Here is a 17,315-nt window from a genome sequence, read left to right as displayed (position 1 = left end):
AGAGGTGCCCGCACAGAGCCATCACTCAGTGCAGGTGTTCTGCCTCTGTGCCTTTGTGAGCAATGCCTGCTTGCTTTTGTTTCATAAAATGACAGATCAAGGTGCCCAAAGGTTGGCACCTGCCTTTCTGTCCACCCCCCTGCCCAGCTGTCAGGCACTGTTCAATTACTGTGCTTCACATGTCCAGCCGTGCCTTGGTTGGAGGGTGGCAGTGGTGACAAGCCGGCCTGGTGCTCTCAGCAGCCTGTGACACTGCTCTGCTCTCTGCAGTCTTTAGAACACTTGGCCTGGGCATGTGGAGAACCCAGCCTTAAGGAATCAGCAAGGGTTTTAAGGAGCTGGAGCTGCTCTGGGTGCTGGGGGCTGCTGCAAGGGTCAGGAGGTGGCAGTGGGTACAAGTGTGGCAGCGGTGATACTGAGGTGCTCATCCTGAATTACTGTTCAGTGTAGTAAATTCATTTTTTCCCTATTACTCTTTCTTAGTTTCTGTATCAGTATCTGCAGCAGGCTGAAAATCACTGAAATGGTATCATGAGAACTGTCCTCTGTTTCCACAGGCATTTATTTGGGTGTGGGGTGCACAAGACACAGGTATGGAAAATGCCCAGTGGATTATACAGATGTGTATTTAAACAGCTTTCTACTGAAAAATCTGTTTTGCTGAGTTTAATCTGTGGATTTGACATGATTGAGACAATTTCTTGTAACTATACCATTTAAACACAAATAGATAACACTTGTTAGGCTTTATTGATGGCTTTAGAGTTCTAGGGTAGAAACTTCTGTGCAGTTTTGCCACATCAGCCCTCAGCTGTGGAAATGTGGCTGATGGTCCCATGTTTTCTGCAAAAAGCTGAGAGAACATACAAATAAATCTGATTGGGGGAAAGACTGAGACACAGGTAACCAAAGCTTGCACCAGTCTACCCCTCAGAATTAATTTTTCCATAACAGGCATAAGAACAGCTCATGGTTTTCTTCAGGCTTGGTTTCTTTTTGTTTGGAACTCAGGAATGTTCCATAAAACTTCACTGTCTGAATTTGGCAGCCACTTTGAGGGTTCCACTGACATAAAATGACTCATGGCTACTTTTTTGGAAGACTTTGAAAACTGCAGAAGGGTTTCTTTTTAATCATAATGAAAGCCAGTGTATTATGTTCTATATCCCATTGTTTTCTGCTAAGAATAAATGTCCAATAAAATGATAGACAGATGTGATTTTACCACAGCTTGAAGATATTTTTAAGTCTAGAACAACTAAATTGAGCTGTTACTATTCTCTTGACCTGTAGCTTTTCTATTTATTAATTACTATTAAAAACCCTATAAAATATAAAAAAGACAATTTAAGCATTACAATTCTCTCTGTCTTTTTTTTTTCTTTTTTCATACAGAATAAGTTTAGGACAGTATGAGGAGGGGAAAAAAGCAATTTATGTTAGAAAATGTCTTTTTCTTCCTTTCTATTACAGTTTTTCATCGCAAAACCATTTTTTTTTTTTCCCTCCACTCATTCTTGCAGTGTGCTGCCATGACAATCTGTCCAGAAAGGAGGGGGGGAAAAGCTGATTGTTCTCTCAAAGAATACGGAAGTTAATACAGTCTCTGTCAGACCACTATTCCCTGAACACCAGAGGTCCTTTTGACCTGTGGGAAAGCAGCACATGCTAGGGAGAGCTCTGAATTAATGAAGAAAGCAAAATAGAGCTTTTGCCATTTGCCATTAGTGCACAGGGCAGTGCTCAAATGTCCCCTGGAAAGCTCAACTTTCCCAGATATCACCTTTGGGGTGACCCCACAGCATCAGGACTGGCAACAGAGGGGGAGAATTCTGAATTCTGGAGTATCCTGAGTCCTGGAGAATCCCAAATTCTGTAGCCAGAGCCTGGTAGAGGAGAACAAAGCACAGAGTGAGCTACAGAATAAACTCCTATTCTGTGGGCAGCACCCAAGCTCCTTCCATAGCTTTCCAAGGTCACTGAAATAACAGAATCATCGTAGGCTGGCAACCACATTTTGTGAATTTTTCAGTGTGGAATTGTCTTATGGATCCACAGAAATAAGGGAGACTGGGCTGAGACTTAGCAAATTCATTCCCATGTTTTCAAAACAGAAAATTAGTCCCTGTCTAATTCAAATTGCTAATGCTTAATTGTGAGGTAGAAAATGTGGTTTTCATAATTTGATAGGTGAACAGGTAAGACAGAGAATACAATTTTTTAATTCTTATATGGAGTGTATTTGAAATTAAGTGAACTGGTACAAATCAGATCATTTCTTTTCATAAGCAGGCATTGTAAAATGCTCCCAGCCTTACCACTGTGAGGCTGTAATTAATGTTGATAAATGCTCATGTTCTCTCTGTGCAGCTTCAGCCCACAGACAATTGGTTGTACCAGAGCATGTCAAGACAATTGGTTGTACCAGAGCATGTCAAATCTCACATAAAAATATGGCTATAGATCATTGGCTTTAGGGACAGAGTTGAGACAAGTCAATTTATTTCCATTACTAGCTGAATCTAGATTTTAAACTCTGGGGGTCCAAGTGTTTTGTCCATTATGTTCCCAGTTTTTCTGGGGTGCTTTGCTGTGATTTAGGGTTCTTCTGCTAACCTGGCCCCCAGCTTTGGAATGCACTGCCAGTTTTCCAAAGTGTCTTGGGGGACATTTAACACATCTTAGTTAAATGTCTTTTTTAACTTTTGAAGGCAGAACTTGTGTACTTTCAGGTGGCAAGATGTCTGATAGCTGCACTTTGTCAGGTGTTCTCATATTGAGACAATGAACATTCAGCTTTTGAAATGCCTGGGTAGGACAAAATGTGACAAAATTCAGGGTTTATCCAATGACATTCTTTCTTTTTTGCTTTGAGAATGACATCTTCTCCTTTTCAGTCAGCTTTTTCTTCTTCTACCAAGTCCTGATTAGTTTTAACAATATCATAGAGATCCTGTTTGCATGGATAAGTGTTTTGGTTTTCTTTATATACTTGATGTATCTCAAAGTGGATCACAGTGGAGCTGCTTTTTTGTTCTACTTTTTTTGTCTTCTCACATGCAACAGGATATGATTGACATGTTCTATTAAAGCATATCTGGATATTCATTAATTCAATTTTAATGGGAGCAGAGTTTCATTATATATCTGAGTTTACTTTAACAATGCTTTATATTAAAATTTCTGTTGGTGCTGTAGCTGCCTTCTCAGCTAAAGAGGACATAAAATTCCTGGGTTTAAAGGCATTTCAGATAAAGACAGTTCCAAGGACTGTAATTTCGAGTTTGGTTCTGAAAGATCTGCTTTGGGGCAGGGAAAGGGTGAGAATTGTCTGTTGTAGACCCTTCTGTCCAAACCTGAGAGGGTCACTCCTGCCCTGAGGGTTCAGAGGAGAAGGACTCCTGGGATGAGGCAGAGTTATCCTGGATGAGAGAGGAGCTTTCCTGCCTGCCTTTGTCTCACTGGGGCTCTCTCCCTCCTGGCTCCCCCTTGCTCCTCGTGCTCGGTGTCATTTCACTCCCTGGATCCGACCATGGAAGTGATCTTGTGTTCCAACACTTGGGAGCAGCTGGAAAGGACCAAACCTGCTTCTGCTGACCAATTAATCAGGTTCTGCCCAGACAGAAGGAGCAGAACAGTCAATACATCTGGTGTGGCACAATCAGCCCCACAACATTGTTTTCCCATCAGTGACTTTAATTGAACTGTTGCAAAGTAAATAACCATTCAAAATAAAGGATTCAAGATATCAGGTTTTCTTTATTTCTTGCTTTCTTTTAGCTGAAAGATTTTCTTCATAATTTAAAAGGCTGCTAATTTTAAGGGGAAGTCTTTTAGCGTTTGCCTTTATTGCTTTTTTTCATAGATCACCTATGATGTGCAGAAAAGGATTCTAACCCCTAATATCCCTCACTGATAAAGAAAAAAGAAGTGTGGCTTTATTTGTTAAAAACTCCCAATGTTTCTGTGAAGTAACTGGTTGGAATTAATCTGAGTTTGATTGTATATTTGAAGCCTCCAAAGCACAAAGAAAAAGTTGTAACAGTGGATAGATATTGCCACGGTTTTTGTGTATTTTCTACAATAAACTAGATTTTGGCCACTGTTGAAAGGGATGTACAAGGCCACTTGAAGTTTAAAATCAATAACAAAGGCAATGTCAAAGTGATTTTTCATGTTCATTAATAGAGTTTATAATTGATTTATTAAAAAAACCCACAAAAACATATTTTAAGAGGTTGTCTTCAAATGGAAACATGTAATCAGAAATCTGGGGAGCCTAGCCAGCCTTCCTTTTACTGTCTTTTACCTGTATGCAAGTTCTGTGCAATCTCTTATGCTCTGGGTTTTATTTAGAAACAAATATTTCAAAAAAATGCCTTTAAAATCACTTGTGGTATTCTGTAGAATAGGTATACACTAATCTATGCTTGACAGTAGGCACATTCATGATGGTGGGCTGGAAAGCAGACTTGGGAAACACATTTCAGCCTCCAACTTCCAAATTGTTGTTGTCAGTGAGTGACATGGATTTTAAAGCTCTAACAGGTGGTTTGAGAGTGACATGCTGGATTGTATCTGAATAAAAATGTTCAACATATTTTACATTGGAAGTCAGACCTGGGTTATTTTAGGCTGTGATTTTGATTTTGGAGATTACGGAGTGTCTTCATTCTGTTTGATTCCAAGAAGCACTTGTTTTTCAGAGCTGTGAAGGGAGAGGGTATGGAGCAAGTCTTCAGAGCTCTCTGTCCTAAACCCAGTGAATTTCTGTAAGACCACAGCCTTTATTCTGTGCTTCTGTTTTTATTGTTTACTGGGAACTGTTTGTAGTCGGTTCTTCCTGACTGTGAGAAGTTAATGTAAAGAAATCAGTCTTCCAGTTTGCTTTCTCCATTTCCTCTGTCTGGAATATGTTGACAGCATTTTCTGAGATTAATTTGAGTGTATTCTATTATTTTCTTCCTAACCAATGTATGGGCAGCTGAAATCCTGGTTTTATCTGCTGGGTCATGTGCTGTTTGTAATTAGCTGTTCAAACCAAACCTGCTTACTGTTAAAGCACAAAATCATGGTTAATTCTAATTCTGGCAAGATCTTTTCCTACAGGACTATGGGTTTTGCTCAGTATGTTCTCAGTGGTTTTGCTGGGAGCTTTTGCCAAGAGTGTAAATGACACTCAGTTTGGTGTTCTTAAGACATTTTTTGAGTGGTGGATTCCAGAGGGAGCTCCCAAACATGGGTCATGCTGGTGTTTTAGCTGGTATGTGGTCAAGTTGCATCTAATTCCAGAAAAGATTAAGAAAGATATCCTGACACTGTATTTTATTGCCAGTTGTTAGGATCTGGTAGCAAAAAAAAAGGAGAATTTTCATTTCTCTATATGTTCCTACAAAATCTTTTTTTGTTGAATTTACCAGGCTGTGACAGCTGGAATGGTACAGGAGTAGGAAATGTTCTCTCTTAACTGCAGGACTTGCCATTTTCAACTCTCTTCCATTTTATGTTTTTCAGGCATTTCTTGTTTAAGACATCTTCTGGAACTACTCCACTGTTCAGCAGTTCTTCCCCTGGTTACCCGCTGACCTCAGGAACAGTTTACACTCCACCTCCCAGGCTGTTACCTAGAAATACATTCTCCAGGAATGCATTCAAGCTGAAAAAGCCCTCCAAGTACTGTAGCTGGAAATGTGCTGCTTTATCTGCAATTGCTGCTGCAGTCCTGCTTGCCATCTTGCTAGCATATTTCATAGGTAAGGCTGTGTTTCCTCTCTCCAATCACATGGCTGTGTCACAAAATGAGAGTTCAGCACATGAAAGGATGGTCGATGTGTTTTAAAAATGTGTGTTCGCAGTGAGCAAAGAATATTATTATTCCTTATACTGATTAATGAGGGAAAATCAAATGTTCCAGTCACGTTCACTGTTGTAAGAGCAGTGGAAGCAAGAAATTGATTCAGGATTCTCAACGTGCAGTGTTAACTTTAGGTGTCAGATATGCACATCTCATAAATGGTCCAAACAGAGGGATTTAATGGCTTTTTGATGTAGTGACATATGTTTAAAAAGTATTTGGAAAAAAAAATTTATAGGTGGTGAATTCATATAAGGAACAGAAGCCAGTGGCATTTGAATTCAGATATTACCATCAATTCTGCCTTTAGATAAAAAAAAAAAATATTTTGATTTCTAGTTCTCAGTCTATATTGGTCTGTGTGCCTAAATCCTGGTGGCGTTACATTTGAATCATAAGGTGATTCCATTTTGCATGCAGTTCTTTTCTATATTCCACTCATCCTTAGCATTTTGTAAGGAAAAATATAGAAACCCTGAATGTTGTGTTTATTTCCCATGATTCATATGTGAATAGTGACCACACTTGGTTCCAATCCTTTCTGTGGTTTCTGAGATGTTTTTAACGGCTGAGATTTTGTCTTTCTTAATTTAGTTAATTTCATTAATTTCTGACTTCCTCACCCTCCCCTGGTCTCTCATTCTCTGTTGTTGTAGAGGTCTTTTTTTAGGTGTCTGCACAAACTACCAGTGTATTTGTACCTTTTACAGTGCCTTTAACAATATGCTGATGACAGTGAAGTGCTGCCCACTCTTTAGGCTCTTTGAGTAAATGGCAAAATTATGGTAGCTTGACAATATTTTCTGTTAATACTTTCCAGACCTATTCTTTGTGGGATTTATTTCCTCTCTGAAACTATTCTCACATATAGCACTCAAAAGATCTATATAAAGATGCGCTGAATTTTCTCTCTTTTTTCTTCTTTTTTCTTTGATCCTATATAACCTGACTCTTCAGGATAGACACCATTTTCTAAGAAAACCCCATTTTTCATACTAATGAGCTTCCATATATGATTAATTTATACAATAATAGGAGAGAACTGTCTGCCTATCCCTGCTGTCTGTTTAGGCCAGACCTACATCCCAGCACACTGAGTACTACAGATCTAACCATCTTTCTGTATTTTCCCTGTAGAAAGCCTCAGAAGAATAACAAGCTTAGTTTGGTGTCTAAATGAAAAGATTGGAAGGCACATAATTCATTGAAGTTGACAGTTATCATACAGCAGCTCCCTGTTAGAGTGATTATGCACATGGGAAATGATATACTGCAAGTTGAACATTTTAATCATGTGCATAACTTTGAAGTGATGGATTATGAAATGTGGTTTTTCCTTGGTATTTAGGTTGCTGTAATCTTAAGCAAATCTTTGCAACGTGGTTATTGCTTTTTACACTTTCATTTTTAAGACAAGAGAGAATGTAAGGAAATGTATTGACTCTTAATAATTGATGAATGATCTATCATTTCAAGGAACGACATAACTGATCCATTTTGACAGAAGTTTTTGAGGTCTTCTTTCCAGCTGAAAGAATGATGAGCACAATAGAGCTGGTAGTGAACACAACAAAGAAGGGTTTAGGAGAGAGTGTTAGCTCAAGGTTTAAATAATGAGAAGTTACCTGACAAGCTTCATGCCATACATAGGAAAGAATAAGTACATGTCACAACCAGAAAATAGCTGAAATTAATCCTATGAATAAACTTGATAGATCCACTTTGATCATAATTTAAAGTGATGGAAGAGAGAGAAAAGAAAAAAACAAAAAAGCAGTGCTGTAGCCTTAGATGCATGAGAAGAAAGGTAAAAGTGAAGTGCTTTTGGTAGGCCATTTATTAAATTAATTCCTTCACTCTCAGCAAAAAATTATACAATTCATTGCACATGACAAAGAGCAGGAGTAGGACCATCAGCTATAAACTAACCCTTGCTGTCCTCCAACAGTGTGACTTAAGGTGCTAAATCATCTCCTGATTTGAAAAAAGGAAAGGCTTTGAAGGTGCTGCTATTGTATTTCTGCCTTACATGTCCACAAAGAAAATTTCTTGCACTCTAGCATAGCAGAGGTTCCATCACTGGGGTTGCATTAGCTAAAAGTAAAAAAAATTCATCAAAATTTGCAGCCAATGGTTCTGCCCCTTAGGTTTGTCAGGGAATCTGTGGGAATGTGACTGTGTCAATGCTGGTCCAGACTCTTGCAGGACCAAATGCAAAAGGCAGTGATGGCAAATATGGGGTAAATGATATTCAAAGAGTACTTTGAAGTTCTTATACTCCTCAGGATTTCTAAATGAATTGTCTTATCATAAGAGAGAATTGATATAGGTGGATCATTGAAAAAAATGATGTCCACATGTTTAAACATGGGGCTTTGAGATTACAGAAGATTATGGCTGGCATGAAAAAAAATAATAATAAGGGTGATTTAAAGGAGAAGTTGAAAAAAAAGCCATAACTGATGGAAAAGAAAAATATTTTAAAAATTATTAGGCATTCCTATTGCCTTTCCTCCAACACACAACTAAAAATACAATGAATGAAATTAAAAAGCAGTATGTTTAATGCTCTAAAAATAAATTCATAGTGCATAAATAACCTTTGGAACTTTTTGCCACACTACATAATTGATGTTAAATAAAGATACTACTGAGATGTTAAGTTAAACATTTGTCAAAATAATGGCAATATGCCTTGTTAGAAGGTAACCTGGGGTTTTATTTTCTTTTTTAAGTTGCATATAGATTGATTGTTTATATCATAATATGTCATTAAAGTCTGGCTATTTTAGGTAGATTCTTCTTTTTAGGCCAGTCAGTACCACTATTATCTGAAATTTTCTAAATATCTCTCTGCAAATTACCCTGACTGATGTCTGGGAGAAAATTGTGCAGGGTGCTAGGGCACCCATTTGTGCAGGATAGGTTGGGTTCTGTGTGCAGACATTTTCCCTCTCAGACAAACAGGTCTGAGTTCCTTGGCACTGGCAAGGTTTCTGCAGAAACTTTAACACAGATCAAATTCACCAGGTTGAAAATAAAGCAGGTGAGTTTTGGTCATCTTATTAAAGGACTAGAGAGCAACAAAGTGCAGATGGGGTGTGTGAAAGAGCACTCTAAGATGTTTCTATGGCCAATTGTTGTACTGTTTTTAATAGTAGAGAATAGGAAAAAAGTCACTTCAATTAACTTTTCCATTACATGGCATTCACAGGGGTGGCTGCACATTTAAAGCCAGGTTGGTCACTGCTCCCTGTTTTCTCAATAGCCAGATGTGAGCAAAATTCAGAGTATTATATGCTAGTATTGCACAGCCTTCTGGTAAACTACAGCATGCAGGATGGAAATGAAATTGTCCCATTCCTCCCTGAGACTCCTGCACCATTTCACAGAGCCCAGGAGTAATTCCTATTATCCAGGGCTGACATATGAAGAATGTAGAAGCAGCCATTCAAATTAGGACATGCTGAAGATATTGGGCTGCTGGTAAAACCCAGTTACAGGAAAGTAATTTATAAAGTGTCAAAAGGAAAGCATATAGCACACATATTGTCTTTGTCAGAGTGTTCACTTCAGAGGTTAAGGGAGTGATGAAAGCATTTGTCATGTTAAATTAGTTTTTAGCTCTTTTGATTCATGCCAAAGTTGGAGAAGAAAAATATAAAAAAGAAGAAAGAAGGAGCGTAAGAAGAGTCACCTTGCATTTTTCACAAAGTAATTGCTGCCAAACATAAATACCACATTTTTGTAAGCCCCTATGCTGCTCTGATTTCTGCCAATCTATCTGTGAGCATCAAAGAACATCTGACCATCAACATGTCAGTACATTAAAAATATGGTAATTTAAATATTTAGACTTTCCTGTAGGGAAAAAAACCAAAACCCTGGACTGTTATTTCCTGTGGAAATTAAAAGCTGTGATGGGTTTAAAGATGTTTCACGTGAAAATAGTGTCTTGATACTCACACTGAAACTTATAGATATTGATGCTATTTTTATCTGCTATCATATACAAGAAGATACAAGAAGATACAAGAAAAATTAAAGAAAAATTACTTAACTATGAGAGCAGCAAGCTTGCACCACACCTTTCGTGCCTATGTTGCACATGAAAGTATTATTAGTCATTTATTCCTCACTGTTATTTGACCTTAAAGACACATGAGGTTTAAGATAAATTTCAGGTTTCTGCATAAACTTGAAATAATATATTCACTTCAGGGCCACAGAAAGGACTGAATTGCCAAAGGGTCTGGCAGTTAATTAAGCAAATGAAAATGTCCTTCTTTTAGAATTTGAAATAAGAACCTGAAAAATAGTTATTCACAGACTATAAGATATAGGGAAATAAATGGTTAATTTATGTAGTTTTTCCACTTGTACCAAAGAAGTTTTCCTTTGTTTGTGTAAGAGTCAGACAAAAAAAAGTCTATTAGGATTTCTGACTTGGAAGTAGAAGTCTCATCTTTGCATCAAATATCTGTACATGGTACAGTTTGCATAAAATTTTATCCTTCAGGTGTTGATATCAACTTATTTTCTTCCCTCAAATGGGTCAGTTTGTAAGAGCTTGGATGAAGTCTGTTGTTCATTCCTGTTTGTAAGTTCTTCCACACCTAATTCAGGTTGTCTTTTTGATTCTGATTCCATAGATGAGGATTCATCAAAATAGGTTGCTGAAGTGCCTGTCTAATGCACCCATTGGTTTTCTATTTCTCTCTCTCTGAGTTGTACTCTAAAAGCAGGAGCTTCCATTTCATTTGATTTTTTTGTCTTGCATTTGTTTATTGCTTGTGCAGTCAGAAAACCACAGCCTTTGACTTGTCCAGACTTCGCTGAAATCAAATTTGCTAGACATTTTGGAAAGCCAGACTGAAAAAGGGAGAATCATGCAAGGCTGGAACCTCTGAGAGGCAGAGGGCATCTGGCTGCCAATCACTGCAATCAGATTCACTTGAAATCAATGTAAACCAAGGGAATGCTGCATCTTGCAAGATTAGCTGATGACAGAAGGTTCTGTTCTTAAATTTGCATTGAAAATAGGTGTCAGTTAGGGGCAATAATTAAATTTTAGAATATGCCTGTCATATTTTAAATGTCACACATTCAGTGATTCTTATTGACTGCTATCAGTCAATCTGAGTGAGAAAAGCGTGGTAGTAGCTCAACGAGCTTGTCTGATGCTACCTCTGAGGAGTTTTAGGAAAAACAATCTGGCTTCATTCCATAAAAAAACAGGTGCTAGGATTGGGAATTTTGGTGCCTGTGTCCAGAAAATTCAGATGTGGCTTTTTAGCCTAGCAAGTGTCCCTTCCCTGTTCCACAGTCCAAAGGTGTGAGATTCATTATGTTACCAGGACAGTTCTCCTGGAGACGAGCTGCTCCAGCTGCGCTGTGTGCTTAATGCCACAAAGAACAGGAGCACTCTGACATGAAATTCCTTGGGTATCGTTTTCCTGGGCTTTTCCTGAGTCAAAAACCAGAGCTTGATCCATAGATCTGTTCCAGGAAAAGCCAATGTACTATTGTTTTGCCTAGCAGAGATTTTGGGAGAAGGAGAGGAGGAGGATTTCAACGTGGAGGGGCAGGCTCACAGCCTGGGCAGTTCTGTCTGTGGGACATTTTCATACCATGAAACTCAGCAATTCAAACTGGAGTGAGCCCAATGTTCCCATGACTCCCAAAGTGCTGTCATGTGCTCAGCTTAGTGTGGCCATCTACAAAATCAGAGGGTTTTGGGAAAGCTGCAAAAGACAGGCCCCAGAGACAGCAAAACTGTGATTAGAGCTAAGCAGCAGCCATGAGATTGGTCAGCAGAAAAATTATTTAAAAAGTAGAAAAGCAAAGACAAATAGAACAATGGTCTGTGTATTAACACTTGTCTAGAATAACTCCGTAAGCTACAGAAAAGTTTATCTAGCAAGATATTAGGAAGTTTGAAGATAATTAATAGAGCTCTGTGCATTGTCTTTTAAGGCTTACAAGCAGGTATTGTATTTGAAATAAGCAAGCATTTTTTTAACCAAAGGTACATGTGCTTCTAGTGGTTGGATAGAACTACTGTCAGCGTGCTTTTGCTTTGTGTGATTGGTCAAATAACTTATAAAGTAACTTGTAACATTAAATTCTTGGTCTGCTGCCTGGGATGTGAGCTGGTGGCATCTTCCCATTGCCATAACAATGTAATGAGACTTGTGCTGGAAAATCAAACAGCTCAAGGCACGTTCCCAAGCAGCCCTGTCCCGTTTGTGATTTGTACAGAGCCCCTGGCCAGCCATACTCAGCTCTTGCAGTTGAAAACCTTTCTTGCTCAGCTACCAGGCTGAGCACACTCTGAAGCCTTGGCAGGAGACAGGGAGGATCACAGAATGTTTTCTTCCATGTGTCACTGGAGTTGTGCTTTCAGGGCACGTTTTGGGTTGTTAATGCAAATTGCACAGCACAATCTAGGATGGGTCTGAGGAAATGCTTTTCACACATGCTGGTAGTGCTCCCCAGGAGCTGTTAAAATATATTGCTTTCAACTTGAGTAAAGAAACACAACTGCCTGGCCAGAGCTTGCTGTCCTGGCTGTGCCTGCACTGCTCAGAACATCTGCTTGGCCAAGGTTAGTGCCAAGGAAATGAGCACTGTGATGTGACAGGACAGAAATGGCCAACCCAGATATTACAGAGAGATGCTGTTTACAATTAGTAATTTATTAGTACAGTCTTTGGTTATATAACAGAAACGTTGGGTTTTTTAATCATAGCTGCAAGAATGGCTTCCTCAGAGGTGCTTTCTCTTTTGTCTCACAGTTGTGAAGTACAGGTTGTACTTCACGTGCCCTTGCCATCCTCCCATGCACAAACTAGAAAATATGCTGGATTTGATGATGGCTGCATGACAGAGCCTATTCTCACTTTCATCACTGCAAATACCTAATATTATGAATGTTTTGGTGGCCTAGGATTTAATCCCAGAACACAGCTTTGTCAGGGCAAAGAGATAGCAGAGATAAGTAGATGCAGAATAAGAGTTGCAGGAAGCCAGGGAGGAAAATGATGAAAAAATGCTGAGATATTTTAGTGAGACATGCTTTATAACCCAGCCCAGCAAACTGAGCTGAGGCCATTTTTCGGGGAAAGGGTAAGCATAAGGGATATTGAAGATTAAATAATGCCAAGTCAGAGATACCTATCAAATAAAGCTGTGGTCATTCTCTCTGAAAAGTCAATGTTCAATACCAGGGTAAAATGTCTCGTTTCTTCCTGGGGAGGCATTGCTCTCTTAGCAGTTATTTAGATTGAGATCACCAGTTGATCATTTATAGATTCATTTATATTGATTATTTGTTGCTGTGTTTCTTTGTTGACTCACTGTGTTGTTTTGCAGTCAGTGTGCTTATGGATTTTATTTATTTAAGTATAGCAGTACATATTTGCCTTTAGGAACAGAAATATTGCTCTGTGGGCTCATAGAGTCTTGAAAGATTTGACATGGATTTTGTAAGTGTGGCTAATGTAGCTCTTAAAGCAGCACTATGAATGCCTTAAAAAAACCCCACAAAAATACTTAAAGGTACTATAAACTAATAGTCAAGGAATATTCAAGGAACTTGAAGGGAGACAAAATAAAAAATCAAAATTAAATTCAGTTTGTGAAAATAATAAGATAGGGTAACAGTAGGGAACTTATGGAGCAAAAGAAGTTGAACAAATTGAAAGAGAAATTACATATCACAGAAAACTTTACTCATTAAGTAAAGCTTGAGCACAGTGATTTAAAAGCTGTTTAAGAAACAGTTTTCAGGTTTATTTCAGCTTTTGCTTATTCAGGGTTTAATTTTATGTAGTGTTGCATCAGCCTTTGACCTGCCTTCTCATGTCACTGCTCAGATCCCAGCCATCATATATATTCTGTATGTCCAGTAATAAAGTCATTGACTTGGCAAGGTCAGACAGTTTGAGCAGCTAATACACCAAATTTGTGTGATGCTGTGCCTTGTTATTAATTCCTTACAAGATAGCCTTGTAGCTATAAACAGGAAAAATGACATCCTCTGTGACAACCTGTCTGACCCCCAGGACAAATTCTGCACTCCAGATTTGGGTTTGCAAGGTTATAGGATGATTTGTGTTGGAAAGCACCTCTGGATGTCTCTTCTGCTCCAAATGGGTCATCTCTTATGTCCACTCTGCTCCTGCAGAGCCCCAAGGACAGAGATTGTGTGTGGCTTTATCTTCTTCATGACCTGGAGGTCCAACAGGCTGCTTTGAATGGGTAGAGGCAGGCCAAAGATTATTTTATTTAATTATTTTATTTATTAGAGCAATGTGCATAGGAAGGAGAGGCTCCCTTTTGGACTGGTGCATGTATATTTATAGTCAGCAAACTCTCTCTGAATTTCTCATAATCATTTCTGACATCAGAAGCTTGGATTACAATGCCAAAGTGAAGAATGTAGTTGGTTAGAAAAATCATGTTTTGACTTGTATGTTGAGCAGATTTGATAATGAGAGAATCAGTATTGAACCCCACTGTGTGATTATAAAACACTCTTAATGTCTTTATCTTGGCTATTACTAAATAATTACTAGGAAAGGCAAGCATTGTATTAATGCAGTTCCTGAATGGAAAAGGAATTTCATTCTCTAATGTTGATCTTACAGAACCTTACCTAAAGCTGTAAATATGCTCTAGGTTTAGTTTGTTTTCTTCTCTGGGGTGTCCAGATTTATCCCTCTGTGTCATATTTAATTTTTAAAATGTACTATACATAATGCATAACAGTGCTGCAGTTAATTGAATTTCAAGCTTTATTTTAATTTGCTGGTTGGTTGATCAGCTGATTTCCTCCAACATTTTTCTTACTAAACACTTTCTGAGAAAAGCACAGAATAGGAAATGTTTCCACATGCTGCTGCCAGTGTGGCAGAGCAGGTTCCCCACGTGCTGGATAACAAGGTGTGTCTGTGGCACCTGTGCCTTGCAGGAGCCAGCCTGGAGCAGACAAGGCTCTTGGAAAGGTCAGACAGCCTGTTCCATAGATGCTGCTCATCCCTGCATGTTAACAGCTGTTTTGTTTCAGTTTGGGTGTACTGCACTATCCCTGCAGCTCTCTTTTGTATTTTCTGTACATTTTCATTTTCTTCTTTCAATTCACTTATTTCTCCTGCAAGAGGCTTCCACATTCTGCGAGGTGCAGGTGGCTGCAGGTCTCTAACGCAAGGATGAATGAGCTGGGGGTGCAGAGGGTGAGCAATGAGCTGGGGGTGCAGGGGCTGCTCAGAGAGCCTGGCTGCAGCAGAATGCCAGCGATCCGCTGCTGCTGCTCAGGATCCCAGCTTCACATAAAAAACTGACTTATACGCAATTGTACTCACAGAACCTCCAAAACCATCAAGAGATTTCACTTCTCAATTGGGATCTTTTTTACTACAAGTTGCCTCCTAAATCTAGAACCATGAAACCCATCTGTAATTCCAGGGGAACCAGTGCAATCCAAGGCAGGTGGGCTGTCAACAACCTCAGGTTTTGCTCCTGACAGTTGGAATTGGAGTTGTAAGGGTAATATTTTCTTTTGCAGAAGGAAGAGACTCCTTCTGTCACTAGAGGATTTCTGTGTTCAGTTATTAAAAGCTTTAAAAGAGAGGTAAATAGTGCTTGATATGCTGAGAAAATTAATGAATGCTGGGAAAATGTCAGGAGTACACAGCGAGTATCCCAAGGTAATATAGGAGTGGATATGAACTTGTGACATTTTTGCTGGTCTGTGGAAAATGCAAAAGAACCTTAGACTGAAAGGGAAGTGAAGCAATTTCACAGCAGGCACACTAAAATTTCCAGAGCTGGGAAATGGAGCACCAAAGCCCTATGTGTACCTCATGGTGATGGGTTAATGTGCCTTTAGCATCCAAACCTTTTCCAAGGAGAGACCTGTGCATGTTGGTAAGGATGTGGTGCAGGGATGGGATCTGAAAATAGAGAATCCTGTTAAAACTGGCCACAAGGTAGCAGGGGGCAGCAAGAGAAAAGAAAGGCAATTTAGGTTCATTTGATTTATTGAGCCAAAAATTTATTTTACCTGTTGTTTCTTTCTTCATGCGTATCCCCCTTTTACATCATGAGAATCTATTAATCACTGAAATGCAAAACTCCAACCACATGAGAAAAGAGAGACCATAATGGAGTCTGCTCATTAAGAAAAGCTCAGGGATCTGATTAATCTTACTCTTGCAGGGGGAGTTTGACTTTTTTAAAAAACATTTTTATGTAATTTTAACTGTTATCATGTTGTCTTCATGGCCAGAATCTGAACCTTAAAAGCATCAAAGTTCTTATGCAAGTGTTTAGGGATTTGGTGCTTGGCTCATGAACAGTATTAGCCTTCTCCAACCAGCAGAATTTTTCTGCACCTCTCGAGGCTTCCTGAAAATCCTAAAACAAATAATAGAAAAATAGTGATTTAAAACCTAATTTCTAATACAAACCAGCTCTGGCTGTCTAGATGAAGAATAAGCTTCAATAAATGGGAGACAGACGCAGCCTCTTCAGTATGAAGAGTAGCGAGGATGCAGAAATAGAAATAGGTTTTTCATTACTTGAGGGATTATGCTTGGGCCAGAAATGCCAAATATTCTGTGGACCACAGCTGCACTTCCAGTCTGCTGTTGTATTAGCTGGTAATAGTAAAACAATGATGTGGTGCTAGAGACAGCTATTTGTTCTCAGAAATACAGAAAACTGGCTTTCCCTTTCTTTGCTTGGATTGCCACCCTGTCCTCCATGGCATGTCCTAAACTTGTGTCCTATTGCAGTAAATGGGCTACAAATTAAAATGTACATTCTCCTTGAGCACCACCTGAGGATGCTCCTCCAGCTGCCGATGTGCTCCCTTAGCCAATCTTTCCTTCTGTCCTTGTGACACTCCTTAGTCAGTTCAGGGGCTCTTTATTTCCTTGCACAACTGGGTCAGGGCAATTGCCTGAGCAGCAATGCGCCATCCATTAGACCTGCAGCAAGGAAGGGAAGGGGCTGCTGTCCTGGGAGCACGGAATTCAGAGATGTTCAGGAAAACAGCAGGATCCACCCTGCTCCTCCACTGTTTTTCTGTCACTTGATCAGCACTGCTCACTTTCATATTAACAGAGAGAGTGGGAATAGTTTTGTTTTCATGATGTAGCTCGGTGGAGGGTTTCGCTCAATCTCATCTGAGAATATTTGTAATGGGGAATTACTTAAGTTAAAAAGCTGTGGTTTTCATCTCTTTAGATTTTTTCTCTTAGATATCTGACAGAATGAGCTTTATCTTTTGCTGTAGGCCAAATAAAGGTTTAACAATATTTAACACCGTTCTTTTTATCTTTAGATTTTTTTTCCCTGTCAAAAAACTATGCATTTCCTGTCTATAAAAACCACCAGGAAAGTGGTCTGCTTAACTCCATTTCCCCATGCTATGAAGCATTGTTTTAATATGTTG

At 39.1% G+C, this 17,315-nt stretch overlaps 1 protein-coding gene across 1 annotated transcript in view; it reads left to right on the top strand.

Annotated features, from left to right (window-relative positions):
* The window catches only part of TENM2 (teneurin transmembrane protein 2), a 505,046-nt gene that overhangs the window by 334,600 nt on the left and 153,131 nt on the right, over positions 1-17,315 (top strand). Inside the window, exon 6 of the mRNA XM_059483440.1 lies at positions 5,515-5,753. Within this exon, the coding sequence (XP_059339423.1) occupies positions 5,515-5,753 (239 nt within the window). The remainder of the gene's footprint in view (positions 1-5,514; positions 5,754-17,315) is intronic.

Source organism: Ammospiza nelsoni, chromosome 16 (assembly GCF_027579445.1).
Source record: "Ammospiza nelsoni isolate bAmmNel1 chromosome 16, bAmmNel1.pri, whole genome shotgun sequence".
NCBI lineage: Eukaryota > Metazoa > Chordata > Aves > Passeriformes > Passerellidae > Ammospiza > Ammospiza nelsoni.
The sequence above is the reverse complement of the archived record's forward strand: the minus strand, read 5'-3'. Positions and strand labels throughout refer to the sequence as shown.